Below are 14,906 nucleotides of genomic sequence, written 5' to 3'. Positions count from 1 at the left end.
GCTCTAGCAAATGAATAGAAACCAAAGGATGGGGTCATGGGAACCTGCAATTTGTAGCCAGGGGGTCAGAAGCAGAAGTGGTAACCTTGACTTGCAATTGATGTCTGCGGTGGGGCAGTCTTGTGGGACTAGCCCTTAACCTGTGGGTTCTAATGCTACCTCCATTTAGACAGTGTCAGAATTGAGTTAATCTGTAGAACACCCAGTCTGGGTCCACCAAGAAATGGAGAAAAAAAAAAAAATCCACTAGACTACCTTACCATCCCAACATCATTTATGAACTTATCCCCTTCTTCACTACTATATAATCCACTTTTTAAAAGTTTTATTTATTTAGGTAATCTCTACACCCCATGTGGGGCTCAAACACATAACCCTGAGATCAAGAGTCTCATGCTGTTCTGACTGAATCAGCCAGGCACTTATAAAATCCACTCTTGGGGGATCCCTGGGTGGCTCAGTGGTTTAGCACCTACCTTTGGCCCAAGCTGTGATCCTGGAGTCCCGGGATCGAGTCCCGTGTCAGGCTCCCTGCATGGAGCCTGCTTCTCCCTCTGCCTGTGTCTCTGCCTCTCTGTCTCTCTCTATGTCTATCATGAATAAATAAATAAAATCTTAAAAAAAAAATCCACTCTTAACACAGGCATAGTCTTTCCAGTCTGCCCCACTGACCTGTCCTACTAATGTCTAGGACTGAACTGCCTTTAGTTCTGTTTTTTCCTATCATTACTCTTGTATTTCAGGATTTTCTGACTCTTCTTGCTTACTTATTTCTTATAAGAATTTTAGCATTGCTTCCTGATGATCCCAAAAAGAATGTCAATATTTTCCTTGGAATCACCTTAAATGAATAATTAATTAGGGAGAATAAACAACATTTAATATTAAGTGCCTCTATCCAAGAATAAGATGTGCTTCCCGCTTGATCAATTTTTCTGCTGCACAGTTTGAAATCAGGCAGCTAGCTGGGAGCAGCCACAGCCTCAGCGTGCCCCCGTATTCAGTGGTGACAGGTCACACAGCTCCTCAAGATCAGGGGATCTGCCTGGCTGGACAACTGCAAGGCCCAGGGAAGGAAAGCCTGCCATTGGTCCCTCTCCCCTGAGCCCATCCCAGCAGCCACCCCTTCTCTGTTGCAGGAACTCGCAACATTTGTGATTTAATCAAGCCTCATCTCCACAGAAGCATCTGGAGATAAAACCTGATAACTTCCTTGGGAACTGGGTCAAGCTTTATCTTCCCTTACCATCAATACCTAGGACTCATCACAGGGGAACCAGGGGACCATTTGGCTTGGGCCATATAGTCAGAAAAGGCCTCAGATTTACACTTCTCACCCCATCATCATTTGAGGTGAATCATGGGGCACATGAGGGAACCAAAAGAAGATAGTCATTAAAAACTGAAATGGGGAGGCGCCTGGGTAGCTCAGTTGATAAAGTGTCTGTCTTTGGCTCAGGTCATGGTCTCAGGGTCCTGGGAATCCAGCCCCATGTTGGGCTCCCTGCTCATCAAGGAGCCTGCTTCTCCCTCTCCAACTCCCCCTGCTTGTGCTCTCTCTCTCTCTGTCAAATAAATAAATAAAATCATTTTAAAAACCCCAAAACACTTAACTGTGACTCCCATTATCAGGCCTCTTGCCAACAAGGGACTATAAATTTAATATAAATCATGTACCTCATTTGTGACTAGAAGAGCTATATAGTAGGACATTGCTATATATAAAGGTATGCTAAAAAAATTAAGCCTACATATTTTGAGTGATACACAGATATCACTCAAATCATAGTTGGCATAATGCTTTGTGTTTTATCAACACGTTTAAAGTTATATTACTTTACCACCAAAATTCTGAATCTTATGATAGCAACACTTCAAGTATTGTCCTTTTCGTTACAGAGAAATAAAACAGTAATATATTATCTTGTATTTTAGTGTTAAATTCAAAATTAAACATATACCATAATTTCTGCAACTCCATTTGGGCATAACTTTATTGTTTTCAGATATTGGAGGACTCCAAAACGGCAAGTGTCCCAGAGCTCTCTTGAGGGCACTAAGGCCTGTGTGCAGCATCTCACCTCAGGACCCTGGGCTTAGGAAAATCAGGGTTAAAGCCCTGTCTTACTCACATAACAATTTCCTTCCGTGTCTGCTCCAGCATCATGTACTGTGTCCACTCCTGCTGAGTTTCATATGTTTTAGACTGATCCACGATCTTTTGGAACATTGTCCTCTTCCTGCAAAACATACCAGGTTATTAAAGAAGCTCATCTTAGAGTAAGGCAACACCCGGGCTTCTAACTTTGCCTGTTTCAGACAGAGGTTTCTGAAAACAACATAATTAACAAAACAAGGTGGAAAGAACCAAGGCCTGGGAGTGAAGACCTAGGTTCTAACCCAGACTCTGTCACCACTGTGTTACCTGCTATTACTGAGCAAATCTCTTCCCCTGCATTCCAGCGTCTCATGGATACAATGGGGGTGAGACTGTCTAACTTCCAGGATCTTACTGAGAGTTACTGTTCTGTGGTACAAGTGTTGTGCCAGAACATATTAAGTCAATTGGATCTATGGCGTTTGTTATTATTACAGTCATTGTTATTGTTATTGTTATTGTTGTTCTTAAAATGAAAAGAAATACCAACTTGAAATACAGGGCGAGGTCTGTGGCAATGATTGCTATGTCCATCATGTGGATGGCGTGCTCGTGCTGCCTGCGATTGAGGTTTTGAAAGATATTCAGGCTCTAAAGAGAAAACCGTAGAAGAGATGTGAGAAGTGATGCTGGTAGGATAGCCATGCAGCTACTGATGATGACCTCTGACCTCTGATGGTCATCATGATGGGAGAGGCTGCCAGGGCCAGCGGGAAGAGCCCTGTGGGGCCACATTCAAGCTTCTTGTGAGAAGCCCCCACCCATCCTACCTCATCTCGCAGCAACGTTTTGCCGAACTCCAAGTGGTGTCTTTCCAAGATGGAGGACCCATGGAGCTTGGCCAGTGGGTTCTGGGACCTGAATGGGAAACACACACACACCCACACGTGTGCGCGCGCGCGCGCACACACACACACACACACACACGAGTCGGCATGGAATGACCAAGATAGAAGTTAAAAATATCATCCTCACCCAGTCCTGCCCCCTTCTAGTTCTGTAGGCAGAAAGGCTGAAGGCCAGAAATAAGGAGTTTGTCACATGGTGAGAGTGGGAAATAAGACTAGATGTCAGGCCTCTTGACTCTCAGGCTTTAGTTTTCTCCACAGCTGATTCCGAGCCTCTCTAGGCTCATGGACTCCTTAGAGAGGCTGTTGAATAATGTGTACCCAAAAGGCACAAACGCACACAATGCCACATGCAATTTTAGAGATTTATGGGTTCCCCGTAGTCATCCATTGGACATTGGCCCTGGGTCATACTTTAAAGACCAAGCCCTAGATATGATATTTGAATCTCAGGAGAAGCCGCTGAATTCCCACAAGCCATGTGTTTATCCATGTCTTTATTCAATAAATATTGTGGAATGCTTACTATGTGCCAAGCACTGAGCTCAATACTTAGCTTCCCACAAGATAAGCATGACCTCTAGTCTCAGCAGCATGTACTAGGGCTTGTTTATGACCTATAGACTGTGGGCCCTGGGCAGAGCCTCAGTTTCTTCCTCCATAATGTAACACTAGTCCCTGCTCTACCCAGCCTACAATGTGGTCATAAGGTCCACTAAATTCAAGGACCATGTTTCAGAGGCTGTCTGGAATATAAGCTATGTGAGGACAGGGACTGTGTCTGTTTTGCTACCATGGTACCTCCTTTGCCTAGCATAGGGCCTACAACACTTATAGAAAACATTACAAATATGAGGTGAATGAATGAGCCAGTATCAGTTACTAACATTTGGCTTAATTTCATTCAGCAGGTAGAAAGGGAGAGTGGGAGGGACCCTACTCCATATATTGCTGTTATAGCAAATTACCACAAAGTTAATGGCTTAAAGTAGTAAAGATTTATTATCTTATAGCTCTGGAGTTCAGAGTCTAAAATGGGTCTACAGAGCTGCTTTCCTTCTGGAGGCACTAAGGGACAATCCGTTCCCTTTGCTCTTAGCTTCTAGAGGCCATCTATATTCCTTGGCTTGTGGCCCATCCTTCATCTTCAAACCCAATGGTATAGCATCCTCTCTTGTCTCTGACCTCCCATCTCCCTCTTATAAGGACCTTTCTAACTACATGGATAATCCAGGATATTTCAAGATCTTTAATCACATCTGCAAAGTCCCTTTGAATAGAAGGCAACATATTCCCAGGCCCCAGGAATGGGGGCATCGATATATTTGGATATATTTGGAAGTCATTATTCTGTCTATCACAGGAGTTTACTAAGAGCCACAGAGCAGGAGGAAGTAGGAAGCTATGGACAGTGGGACTTCCCCTTGGCCAGTGACTCTCTGTCTGAGAGTCTTTAGATCTGGGTAATGAATCATGGGAGCAGGAGGTAGAGAGAGGGGACCATGAGGGCTGACTCACTTCATCTGGTAGAGATTGTTGGTGCCTCTGTGGTCAATGTCATGGCAGAAGGCAGCGGTGACCATGGCCAAGGCCTCTAGGTCTGTGAAGTATCGCTTCAGCTTTCCGGTCTGGAAGAGCAATCAGAGGTGCCACTCACTCCTTTCTTGAAGGGTTGGAAGCAAACAGGTGTGAGGGGGAGGGCCTGGCACTTGGAAACACAGGTCTGACCTTGGCTCTATCCCTGGCACAATAAATAGCATGGCCAGATGTTTGCCTGAGACTTGGGGTTTTTCAGGGATATGGGATTTTCCGTACTAGAACTGGAACAGTTCCAGGCAAATGGAGATGGTTGGTCACCCTACTCCTGAGTGACCTTAACTGGTCCCGTCTCCCTCTGGGCCTCAGTATCCCAGTCTGCACCCTGGAGGTAGTAGGCACTGGACTAAATGACTGTTGAGAAATTGTAGCTGCCAGGTTTTAGGATCTGGAGGGTTTTTGAATATGCCCAGAGTGGCAAAGCAATCTCTCCAAACTGGTCTATTGGTTTAAGCACAGCCCAGAAGAATCTTTCCCTAAGTCTCTTTCAAATACTTCTTGTTTATGCTGAGTGTTAGAGAACAGGGTGGGGAAGACCTCTGAAGAGGTGATGCTGATTCTGTGAGTCAAAGAAATCAAGTCTCAGTGCTGTCACTGTCGTCTTCTGTGGTGGCCTGGCCAATATTCCTGCCTTGATGTCCTAGTGCCTATCCCACCCAACCATTCCAGACATGGGGGAAGAAATGAGGATGAGGCGCACTGGACAACGCCAGAGATTTGCATCATGATCTGGATAGGAAACACTTTTAAAGAAATATGAATCTCTGAACCCTCGGAGCTGAAAAGACTGACACAAATACACATGTCCACCCAAGGACATCATGGTAGTGTTCCCAACAGTGAAAGATCAACAACAACCCCTGTGTCTAATAATAATAGGGGGCTGGGCAAAGAAATTATGGTGTATTCGAACAATACCGAATACTATGTGGCCATGAAATGATACCATGGATAAGCCTTGAAAACCATCACATTGAGTGAAATAAATCAGACACAGAAGGCTAATCCCGTAGGAGACTACTTATATCAGGTCCTTACAATAGTCAAATTCACAGAGACAAAAAGGGAAAAGTGGTCCCCAGGGCTGGGGAGAGGGAAGTGGGGAATCGTTGTTTAATGGGACAGAGTTTCTATTTGGAAAGATGAGAACGTTCCAGGGGAGGATAGTAGAAATGGCTGCATAACATTGGGAATGTCCTTAATACCATCGACTGAACTGTACACCTAAGAACGGTTAAAATGGTAAGTCTTCTGTGATGTATATTTTACCACAATAAAAAATGAAACGAAGAATGTGACTGATACAGTTTTTCAAACGAAGAAAGCATGTTCTAGAATATTATTATTCAGTAGGTTATAAACAAAATAAACTCTGTGTGCGTATGTAAAAATAGGTCTTGATGCTTCCAGAAGATAACTTGGAAGGAGTTGTGCCATGGTTATCTAAATAACTGCACTGGGGTGGGGGGTAGCCTGTGGCCTTTTACCACTTTTTATTGTATACAATTCTCTGTGCTTGGGATCCATGTATGCTAAGCATGTACTCCTCTTGCATCATGTTCTTCAAAGCTGCTGCTGCCCGGAGGAGGTGCAGAGGCCTGTGGTGTGGCAGGAGCCCCAGCCCCCCGCGCTCCCACCATACCACCAGCAAGGAGAACATGGTCTGCCCCACGTTGAAGCCGTGCCGCCAGTTGTGGTAGGTGATCCTGCGGTAGCCCTTGCTCAGCGAGTACATGAAGCGCACCAGGGCCTGCGAACACAGGCAGGGGAGTGAGGCCTGGGGCCTTGTGTCCAGGGGAGGCCCTCCCGCCGCCCACTGGGCCCGAGGGGTGGGGAGCAACAGCTGCGGTAACCCTAACGCTGTGAGTGTACTTTGCAAACTGCTAAGTACCAGCAAAATGGGCCTTGTTATGAAACGTGGTGGGTGTGAGTCACTCCACTCAACCCACTAATGGAGCTTCCTAACTGCCCCAGAGAGCTACAGGGGAGGAAAACAAAGGGGGTCTTGAAATCCGTGGTTCTCAAACTTGAGTGCCCATCAGAAGCACCCAACAGGTTGGATAAAACACACAATTTCTAATTCATTAGAGCCAGGAGAATGCGTTCACAAGGGAGAATCTGTGCTTCTTTTCTTTTTCTGGAAAAAAGATTTTATTTGAAACAGAACACAGGCAAGGAGGAGGGTCAGAGGGAGAGGTTCACAGATCCCCGCTGAGCAGGGAGCCACCATGTGGGGCTCAATCCCAGGACCCTGAGATCATGACTGTGCCACCCAGGCGCCCCAAATTTGTGCTTCTGATACATTCTCAGCTAGCACTTTGAGAACTGCTGCTTTAATCAAACAAGTCTGGGAAATTCTGAGCTTAACACTCCCCCCAACCAGCCCTACCTTCCTGTCCCTCCAGGCACACTGAAGGAGTCCTGCAGAGGAAACGTCCTGTTTAAACTGATGTCACCCACGTTTCCCACCCTTGTTTGACTATAGGTTCCTATATATACCCAGCCTTCAGAACTCCGCGTCTCACAACCCACCTCGAGAAGCCAATGCACCCCAAATGCCACCATTCAGAGGAACTGTGTGTCTCTTTTCTGATAAATGACTCATCTGTGCAACATGACTAATGCTTTGTATCCTCAAAGCTGAGGGCGCGCTGTTTGCAGATGGAGTTTAAAAAAAAAAAAAAAGGCAAGAAAAAGAAAAAGGGAAATCGAAGAGGCTTATTTCGACCTTACCTCCTGAGGAATGTGAAATTTATCCACCACTTTGAGCTCATAGTACATCTGTATCCCACATTTCACCAGCTCCAGTTCGGTCAGGGGCAAGTCGCTGAAGTGGAATTTATTGATTTCATATTTCTCTGCATCTGGCAGCTCTCCTTGCTGTGTAAGGAAGGGAGCCCAGTGGTCGGAGCGCACGAAGTGTTTGTGGGTCTCTCCCCCGCAGCCCCCAGCCCTGTCCCCATCCCAGGCCGGCTGGGAGGATCAGAGCAGGGTGGCAAGGGTCGGATTTTGCAGGGGCAGCCCTCCGCCCCGCACACGCTCGGGGCCACCCTGCCCTATTCCGGGCCAGGGCCAGGGCCCTTCTGCCCTGCTCACCAGGATCTCAGCGAGTTCCTCTTCCTCGCACTCCCACGGCTCCTTCCCATACACCTCTCTGGTTTTCTGTCAGGGCCCAAGGTAGCAGACAGAGAGAAGAAAAAAATTGGTTACTCTATCTGAGGTCTAGAGATACCTCCACTTTTCCATTTCCATTCTCTTCCTCCCTCCTAAGCACTTGCAGCGGGGCCACGAGCTCAGAGAGGCTGCCCTTCACCATTTGTTGACCGGCAAATTCAAAGCCCTGGGCTTTGGGGTTGTGGGGACCTGCGTCCAAGTTCGAGCTCTGCCACTTATTCTCAGTGCTACTGAATGCCTTCGATCCTCCATTTCCTCATCTGTAAAATGGGGATAATAAATACTTAACTGGTGAATTCAGGTTAGATTTACGCCAATTCATTTTGAAAACACATGTGTACAGCTAAATGAAATAAAGCACGTAAGGCCCTTAGTGCGGTGCTTGGCACATAACATAGTAAGTACTAGAATTAAATAATGTTGTTGCTGATATTGTTATTATTACTGACCAGGAGTCAGAAGGTCTTGCTCATGGTCCTGGTTCTTCCTCTTACTTACTGTGTGACTTGGGGCAAGTTTCTTCCTTCCCTGGGCCTCCGGCACCATGCATGAGCCAGCGGAGGGGGGGACATGGACCCAGTTACTTGTTTCTGATTTCTTGACCCAGAGTATAGTCTACTCACTTTTCAGGGGTTCACTGGGGCTATCCTTCCATAAGGTCCCCATATCCCTCATTTGGCTGAAATCACAGACTGGCACAAGCAAATCGTGAGTCAATTCATCCAAACTCGATGATTTGTCCTTTGAATTTATCAGTTATTGAGATGAAATGATAAAAATTGTTGTGATAGCTTCCCAGCTTAAGAAATCACTTGTGAAAACACTGGCCTGTATTGTCTCGACTTGTGAGGTCTATAAGCAAGGTCTGGGGAGCTCAGCTGGGCGTCTTAACCAATGCCATTTGGCTAACTCAATTTACTGTTAAGATTATGGTCTCTTTTAGAACAAAATCCCAGGAATGATGAGTCCCTAACTGCCACATATCTTTGAAAGTACCTCATCCAGTAACCTACCCTAGGTAGGACTCTTCTTTATAGCATTCCTGACAAATGATCATCCAGCCTCTACTTGGATACCTCTCTTGACAGGGTGCTCACTCCCTCATGAGGCAGCCCATTCATAAAAGTGGTAGAGAATTTGCACATTATCCTGATAAAGCTTAAGTGAGACCTATTTAATGAGCTGGGTGATTAGGGGTCAAGTTACTTCCCCTTTCTGGACCTCAGTTTATTCATATCTACAATGGGAATAGAAATCCTCACCCTACCCACCCTAGTGCACTGTTGCGAGCATCAAACAATATCCTAAGTATGAAATAAACTGTAAGCTCTATAAACTGTAAAGTGATGAAATTATGTGAGGACTCCCTACTAACATCTAATTCCTTCTGTCATACTTCTTTGTTCACCAAACTCCTCTGATCTGATTGGGTTTCTAAGTAAGCTGACCTCATGGAGGGAGACTCTGAGAAACCGACCATTGTCCACTGGGCTGTCAGATAGAGCTTCCTCTCAGAGTAGGTGCTGTGGTTGGATGACTCCATCTCTACTACCTAAGTCAGCCCTCACTCAGCACAGTGGAAAATGGAGTTTCTAGAGATATTAAGCCAAAATTTGGCCCCCACTGAGGTGGCTTGCTAGATACGGCTGTCGCCAAGCCACACAGATCAGCCATTATGTAGGACTCTCTGGTACTTGTACAGATCAGCCATTATGTAGGACTCTCTGGTACACCCATCCATCCATCCATCTGTTCGATGTGAGGGGCCCGGGCATCCCTATGCAAGTCTAGTCCACCTGTCTCTGCCCTCATGGAGCTTCTGTATTGCTCTGGCCACATCTCCAGGGTGCAGTCCCTGCTACAGCAGAAACAATACAATTTTACCCACCAGGATTTTCTGGATCTCTTCATTGTCACACTTCACGTGGTATTTTACCATGTCCTGGAAAATATCCTTCCTGTTTTCAAGTCTGTTCATTGACTCGTAAGTATCAGGATTTAAGACGGACCAGCCCAGGAATTGAGCCAAAGACTGAAAGGAAGGAGAAGAATAATCAGAAGCAGAACATCCAGGCTTTATCATGCCTCTGCGACTCAGGGCAAGACTCTAGGATTCCATTTCCTCAGCTATAAGACAGGTTTGATCAGCTAGGTGCTGCCCTCTTCCAAGAGATGTTGTGAGGATGAACAGAAAACAATGGATGCGAATGTACTTTAAAATAAAGTGCCAACACACATAAAGCATCGTTCTTATGTGTAGTAACTCCACTCAAGGGGAATGTGTTGTGTCCATGTGTGGACAGGAGGCATATGGGAACTTTATACTTTCTGCTCATTTTTGCAAAGGTAAAGTTTATTAATGAAAATTTGTTGTAAAGGGAAGGTGGATTTTTCTGACAACACATGGAGTGCAGAAGTGCAAGCAAAGAAAGCCATTGAGGCTGAGTTAGGGTAGTGTCTACAAGGTGAGCTCCCCTCCCCTCCACAGGTGAATGCCCCCAGCACACTTGCAACAAGCCAACTCCACAACCCAGTGGCAAAGGCCTCCTCCCAAACCATACCTCCATGAGGGTCTCATCCATTTCATCAAAGGGTTTTCCATCTTTGCGATTGTAAAACGTGGCCACCCCAACAATTTCCTCCTTCTTGTTCACAATTGGCATAGAAAGGACATTCTTAATCATCCATCCAGACTCATCCAGAGGCTCTTTCTACAAGAGAAGCCAGAGTAGGTTACAAATCTGTTATTGTTCAGGAGGACCTTTCATTCAGAAGTCTGGATAGAACTGGCCCTAGAAATAGCAGTCAGGGAAGGACAAGGGAAGGATAATTCCATCTGCTCGTTATCAACAACATGAGCAACAACAGAGGAAAGTAAAGATAATCACAGTCCAGAGGGGTTCCGATGAGTTTAAATAGCATATAGTTCACGGGCCTCTGTGCGTCAAAGCTTTCAGACTTTCTGCCACACCAGCTATTTAGGTCTCTTTAAAAAGTGCCTATGCTTTCCAGGTAATATCTACAAAATGAGACCTGCAAAATAACTAGGGCTTCTGTGGGTAGGTGGTAAACAAGGCTATGAAATCCAATTGTAGCTATGTCAACAAAACCTTTGGCTTTATGACCGGCTCCCTGCTTTGTTTTTCACCTGTCTGTTCTGGCAACAGGTAAAAGGAATCTGGACTGTTTCACCTGCTTCTGATCGTTCACAGTGTCTCTCACAATCACTTATGGATGTGCTTAAGCAAGCCATCATTATAGTTCTTGTTTGTTTGTTTGTCTCTTGATATGACTTCCTGTGCTACTTTTGGCATGTTATTTTTTTCTGTTGCCCTCAATTGTCTCATCCACAGATGGGGATGGGAGCAAGAAGGTGTCCCTCATGGAACAAATGAGACAAGGGAGGTGAAATTTCTCCATCAGTGGTAAAGTGCCCCTTGGTGAGTCATTTCCTGTCTGTTTGAGCTTCTCACTTTTATAATTTATAACATGGAGATGACCCGACTAGGTCACTTCTAGACTCTTTTCCCATGAACTCGTAAAATATTAAACATTTTTCAATGTGCAAAGAACTAAGCTAGAAACTGAAAAAACCCAGGCAAAATAAGGCACAAAGGTTGTCCTCAGGTTGCTCATAATCTAGAAGGTAAGCGAGCAATGACATTGCCTGTGGGGAGTTTGTTAGGGTTCTTGGGGAGCCAGAGGAGGGAAGGAAATCAAGGAAGCCTTCCTGTACTCGGAGAGTCTTCCAATTCAAAAGTTCTAAGATTTTTAAGGCGGTGAAATGATGATGATGGTTTCGGGAAAACTGGAAGTCAGCAGCTGGTGGGAAAGTGACTCTAGTAGGATACAGATTACAGTCTAAAGAGCAAAGGGCTGTTGGTCAGGGAACAGGAGTTCCAGGTCTGCCTTCCCCCCAACTCTCTACCTAACCTTCAGGGAATCCCTTCCTTCTGAAGGCCATGATAAGGAAACAGGTTTTATTGAAAGTGAAACGAGAAAGCATTAAAGATTTTTAAGCAGAAAAGTTACTTGATGCAGCCTGAGTTTTGAAAAATTATGCAGGCTACTTGGTAGAGGATGAGTTGGAGGAAGAAGTCTAGAATCTAAAAACGAGATCAGATTTGTTATCTTAATGTGGGTAAACTGAATTAATTGGCTAGAGACCAGGTTCTGTATGGTGATAATCCGGTTAGCAGCTCTCAGCAACGATTTGGGCTTGTCACCTCGCTAGGATCAAAATCCCAACACAAGACCTACAGCTTTAACTTTGGAAGGATATTCTCACTTAACTCTCTCATCACGTTTTTCAAGGGGTGAAAAAGTAACTCACTAATTTTTCTAGGAGTCATTTTTATTTTCTTTTTAATTATTTCCTGATTACTAATAATGATTTATTTTTCTTCCATTTAGCATGCTAAACTCAACAAATATTGATAGGGCACCTGGAGCTGAAAATGTTAACAAAGATAAGGCCCAACCGTTGACCAAAAGAAGCTGATATTTTGCTGAGAGGAATTAATCTGAGAGCAAGGAAGGGTAATAAAAGATAAAGTAAAGAGACTATAGTAGGAGGAACTAATTCCCTGGCAAGGCCCTCTAGGCCATGTGTCATCTGGCCTTGGTTTACTTCTCTGGAATCCCCTCCTGACACTCTCCACTATGTCTCTCACTCAGAGTAATTGGTCTAATCTAGGTCTTACCAACAAACTCTCTCTTTCCTACAATCTTCTCTCCTTTCTTTGCTGCCCAAATATAATTTCTCAGGGATACATTCTTTGATTTCTTCCACATTAAGTTAAGTTCCCAGAGAGATTCCTCTTCTCTCCCTCTGTCCTTCTCTGACCTGCACACCAGGGCTTTCTCCCCATACAATCATGAGCCCCCTAGAAACAGAGATGATGTCTGTCTGGTCCACCATTGCAGCCAATGTAGCACTGTGTCAATTCCTGGCCCAGAAGATGCCCTCCATAAATATTTGTTAAAAAGATGCACAAAATCAAATGGAGTGTTAAACAATATTCCGTGAAATTCCCAAGGAGACAGAAATTATTTTAGCCAGAGGAAACAATAAAGCTTCATCAAAGTTTCATAGCAATTTGAGGTTATATGGAAGGGCAGAGAGTATTTGGGCAGGATGTGATGGTTTGGGGGTGGGGGAACAGCATAGCTAAAGGTCCTGAGTCCAGAAAGCAAAGTGTGTGAATATTAAAACCAAATAGGACCTTGGAATTTACCAAAGTAACTCCCTCCCCACTTTCATAGGCACATGACTTTTTTCCATCCATGTTTTCAGTTTGTTGAAACTGTTTCCCAATAAATAGATGGATTTTAATGTATTCTAACCCTCTTTGGGGGGAAAAACATCAGATGACTAAGAGAACAAACAAATTATGACTTACCTGGAATGCAAAAAAGTCCTCTGCAGGTGCATTCATGATGTTGCAAATCTGAAAGCCGTGAAGAGGAATAATGGAGCCATGATTAGATTCTATAGCATACCCAGTAAGCCCTGCGTGCTATCTTCAGAAATGCTACGTCCTTGCCCAAGGCGTTCACATTCTTTCATCAGGTAGACATGCTCGAGATGGTTTTCAATGATTAACTGAGGCTGCTGGACAGAAAAGCTACCTTATAAACAGTGTTTCTTGCCATTTGCTTGGCTCCAAGCTTTGAAAAAATGAAGGCGACAATTTGTCATTTTTTTTTAAATTTTTTTTTTATTTATTTATGATAGTCACAGAGAGAGAGAGGCAGAGACATAGGCAGAGGGAGAAGCAGGCTCCATGCACCAGGAGCCTGATGTGGGATTCGATCCCGGGTCTCCAGGATCGCGCCCTGGGCCAAAGGCAGGCGCCAAACCGCTGCGCCACCCAGGGATCCCCAATTTGTCATTTTTAATAGCTGTATTATAGTATCTCATTTTTGATGTCTCTCTTGTTGAATATTTGAGTTGTATCCAAATTTGGTATTATTAGTGCAAGTAAGGCTACTTTAAGCATCTTTAAGGCAATTACATTTAGGTTTGGTATTGTTTGTTTGTAAGGAAGGAGTTTTTTTCTTGGGGTATAAACACCAAAGTAGGATGAGAAAAAAAATTGTAGCTTTGGTTTTATATTGCCAGATTCCTCTTCTAAGCATTGAACCAATTTACCCTACCATACATATGAGACTTAACCTGATCCCTCCAGAGCCCTGCATGGGGTTATGGTATACAGTTGCATAGCATGTGTACTGCACAAAAGCGTTTCACTGAAGGGCTGACTGGGAGTTGAAATCCAGCCTGCTCTTGACTTGCAAGGCCATGCACCTAGTCTTTCTCTTTTTGCCCGCTGAGAAGGGGTACTTTTTTCTAGCTCTCAAAAAGGCACCATCTGGGCTTGAAGTAACCCTGCCTGTCCCATTGGCCCTGACCATACTGTGGTCTCAGGGGGTCAGCTGTTTTTGCTCCTGTTCCAAAACTGCTTACCCCTTGTACATCTCTCTGGCCTCTGTTTAGACCAATTCCATTAGTTGCCACTATTCCCTCCTGATCTCCGACCTCTCCAAGGGCTCTTTCCCCTCAGCCGTGAGCTTGCTAGAGTGTCTCCCATCCTTGAAAATGAAATCCTCCCTTGAACCAAACATGGTCCCATAGGAACCGTCCAGGCTTTCTCCTCTTTTTTTCTTTTGTGATTCTCTTCCTCCTCATTACCCATCCATACCTCACAGACCACACACAGGTTTCTACCTCCACCTTACCACCAAATCTGCTTTCATTGGGGCCACCGATGATCTAATTGCCAAACTCAATAGTGTTTTCAGTTCTTATCTCGCTAGATCATTTTTACTATCTATTTCCTTGGTTTCTGTGACACTACTCCCTCCTGGGACTCCTAAGACCTCTGAACCCTCCTTCTGTTCCTTTCTCACACACTCCATTTTCTCCATCCAATCTTTAAATGTTGACATCCAACAGTATCCCACCCCAGGTCCCTCTCACCTTCCCTGGTGACTTCATCCACACACATAGTTTCAAGTAACATCTATCCTGATGTCTTCCAAAACCCCATCTCTGTCCCTCCTCTCTTTCCACAACTTCAGAGTCATCTCTTTGGCTGCCTACTGGACATTTGCTGCTGAAAAAATGT

General features: G+C 44.8%; 1 protein-coding gene across 1 annotated transcript in view; it reads right to left on the bottom strand.

Moving 5' to 3' along the window:
* Window positions 1-14,906, bottom strand: part of PDE6A (phosphodiesterase 6A) — a 59,773-nt gene that overhangs the window by 15,458 nt on the left and 29,409 nt on the right. The window contains exons 8-17 of the mRNA XM_077895931.1: window positions 13,179-13,226; window positions 10,338-10,487; window positions 9,665-9,808; window positions 7,699-7,764; window positions 7,336-7,482; window positions 6,245-6,352; window positions 4,525-4,634; window positions 2,929-3,016; window positions 2,649-2,749; window positions 2,133-2,240 (exon numbers count right to left, since the gene is read on the bottom strand). Of these exons, the coding sequence (XP_077752057.1) occupies window positions 2,133-2,240; window positions 2,649-2,749; window positions 2,929-3,016; window positions 4,525-4,634; window positions 6,245-6,352; window positions 7,336-7,482; window positions 7,699-7,764; window positions 9,665-9,808; window positions 10,338-10,487; window positions 13,179-13,226 (1,070 nt within the window). The remainder of the gene's footprint in view (window positions 1-2,132; window positions 2,241-2,648; window positions 2,750-2,928; window positions 3,017-4,524; window positions 4,635-6,244; window positions 6,353-7,335; window positions 7,483-7,698; window positions 7,765-9,664; window positions 9,809-10,337; window positions 10,488-13,178; window positions 13,227-14,906) is intronic.

This window comes from Canis aureus, chromosome 4, assembly GCF_053574225.1.
Source record: "Canis aureus isolate CA01 chromosome 4, VMU_Caureus_v.1.0, whole genome shotgun sequence".
Classification (NCBI taxonomy): Eukaryota; Metazoa; Chordata; class Mammalia; order Carnivora; family Canidae; genus Canis; species Canis aureus.
This window is presented reverse-complemented; position numbering and strand designations above follow the sequence as displayed.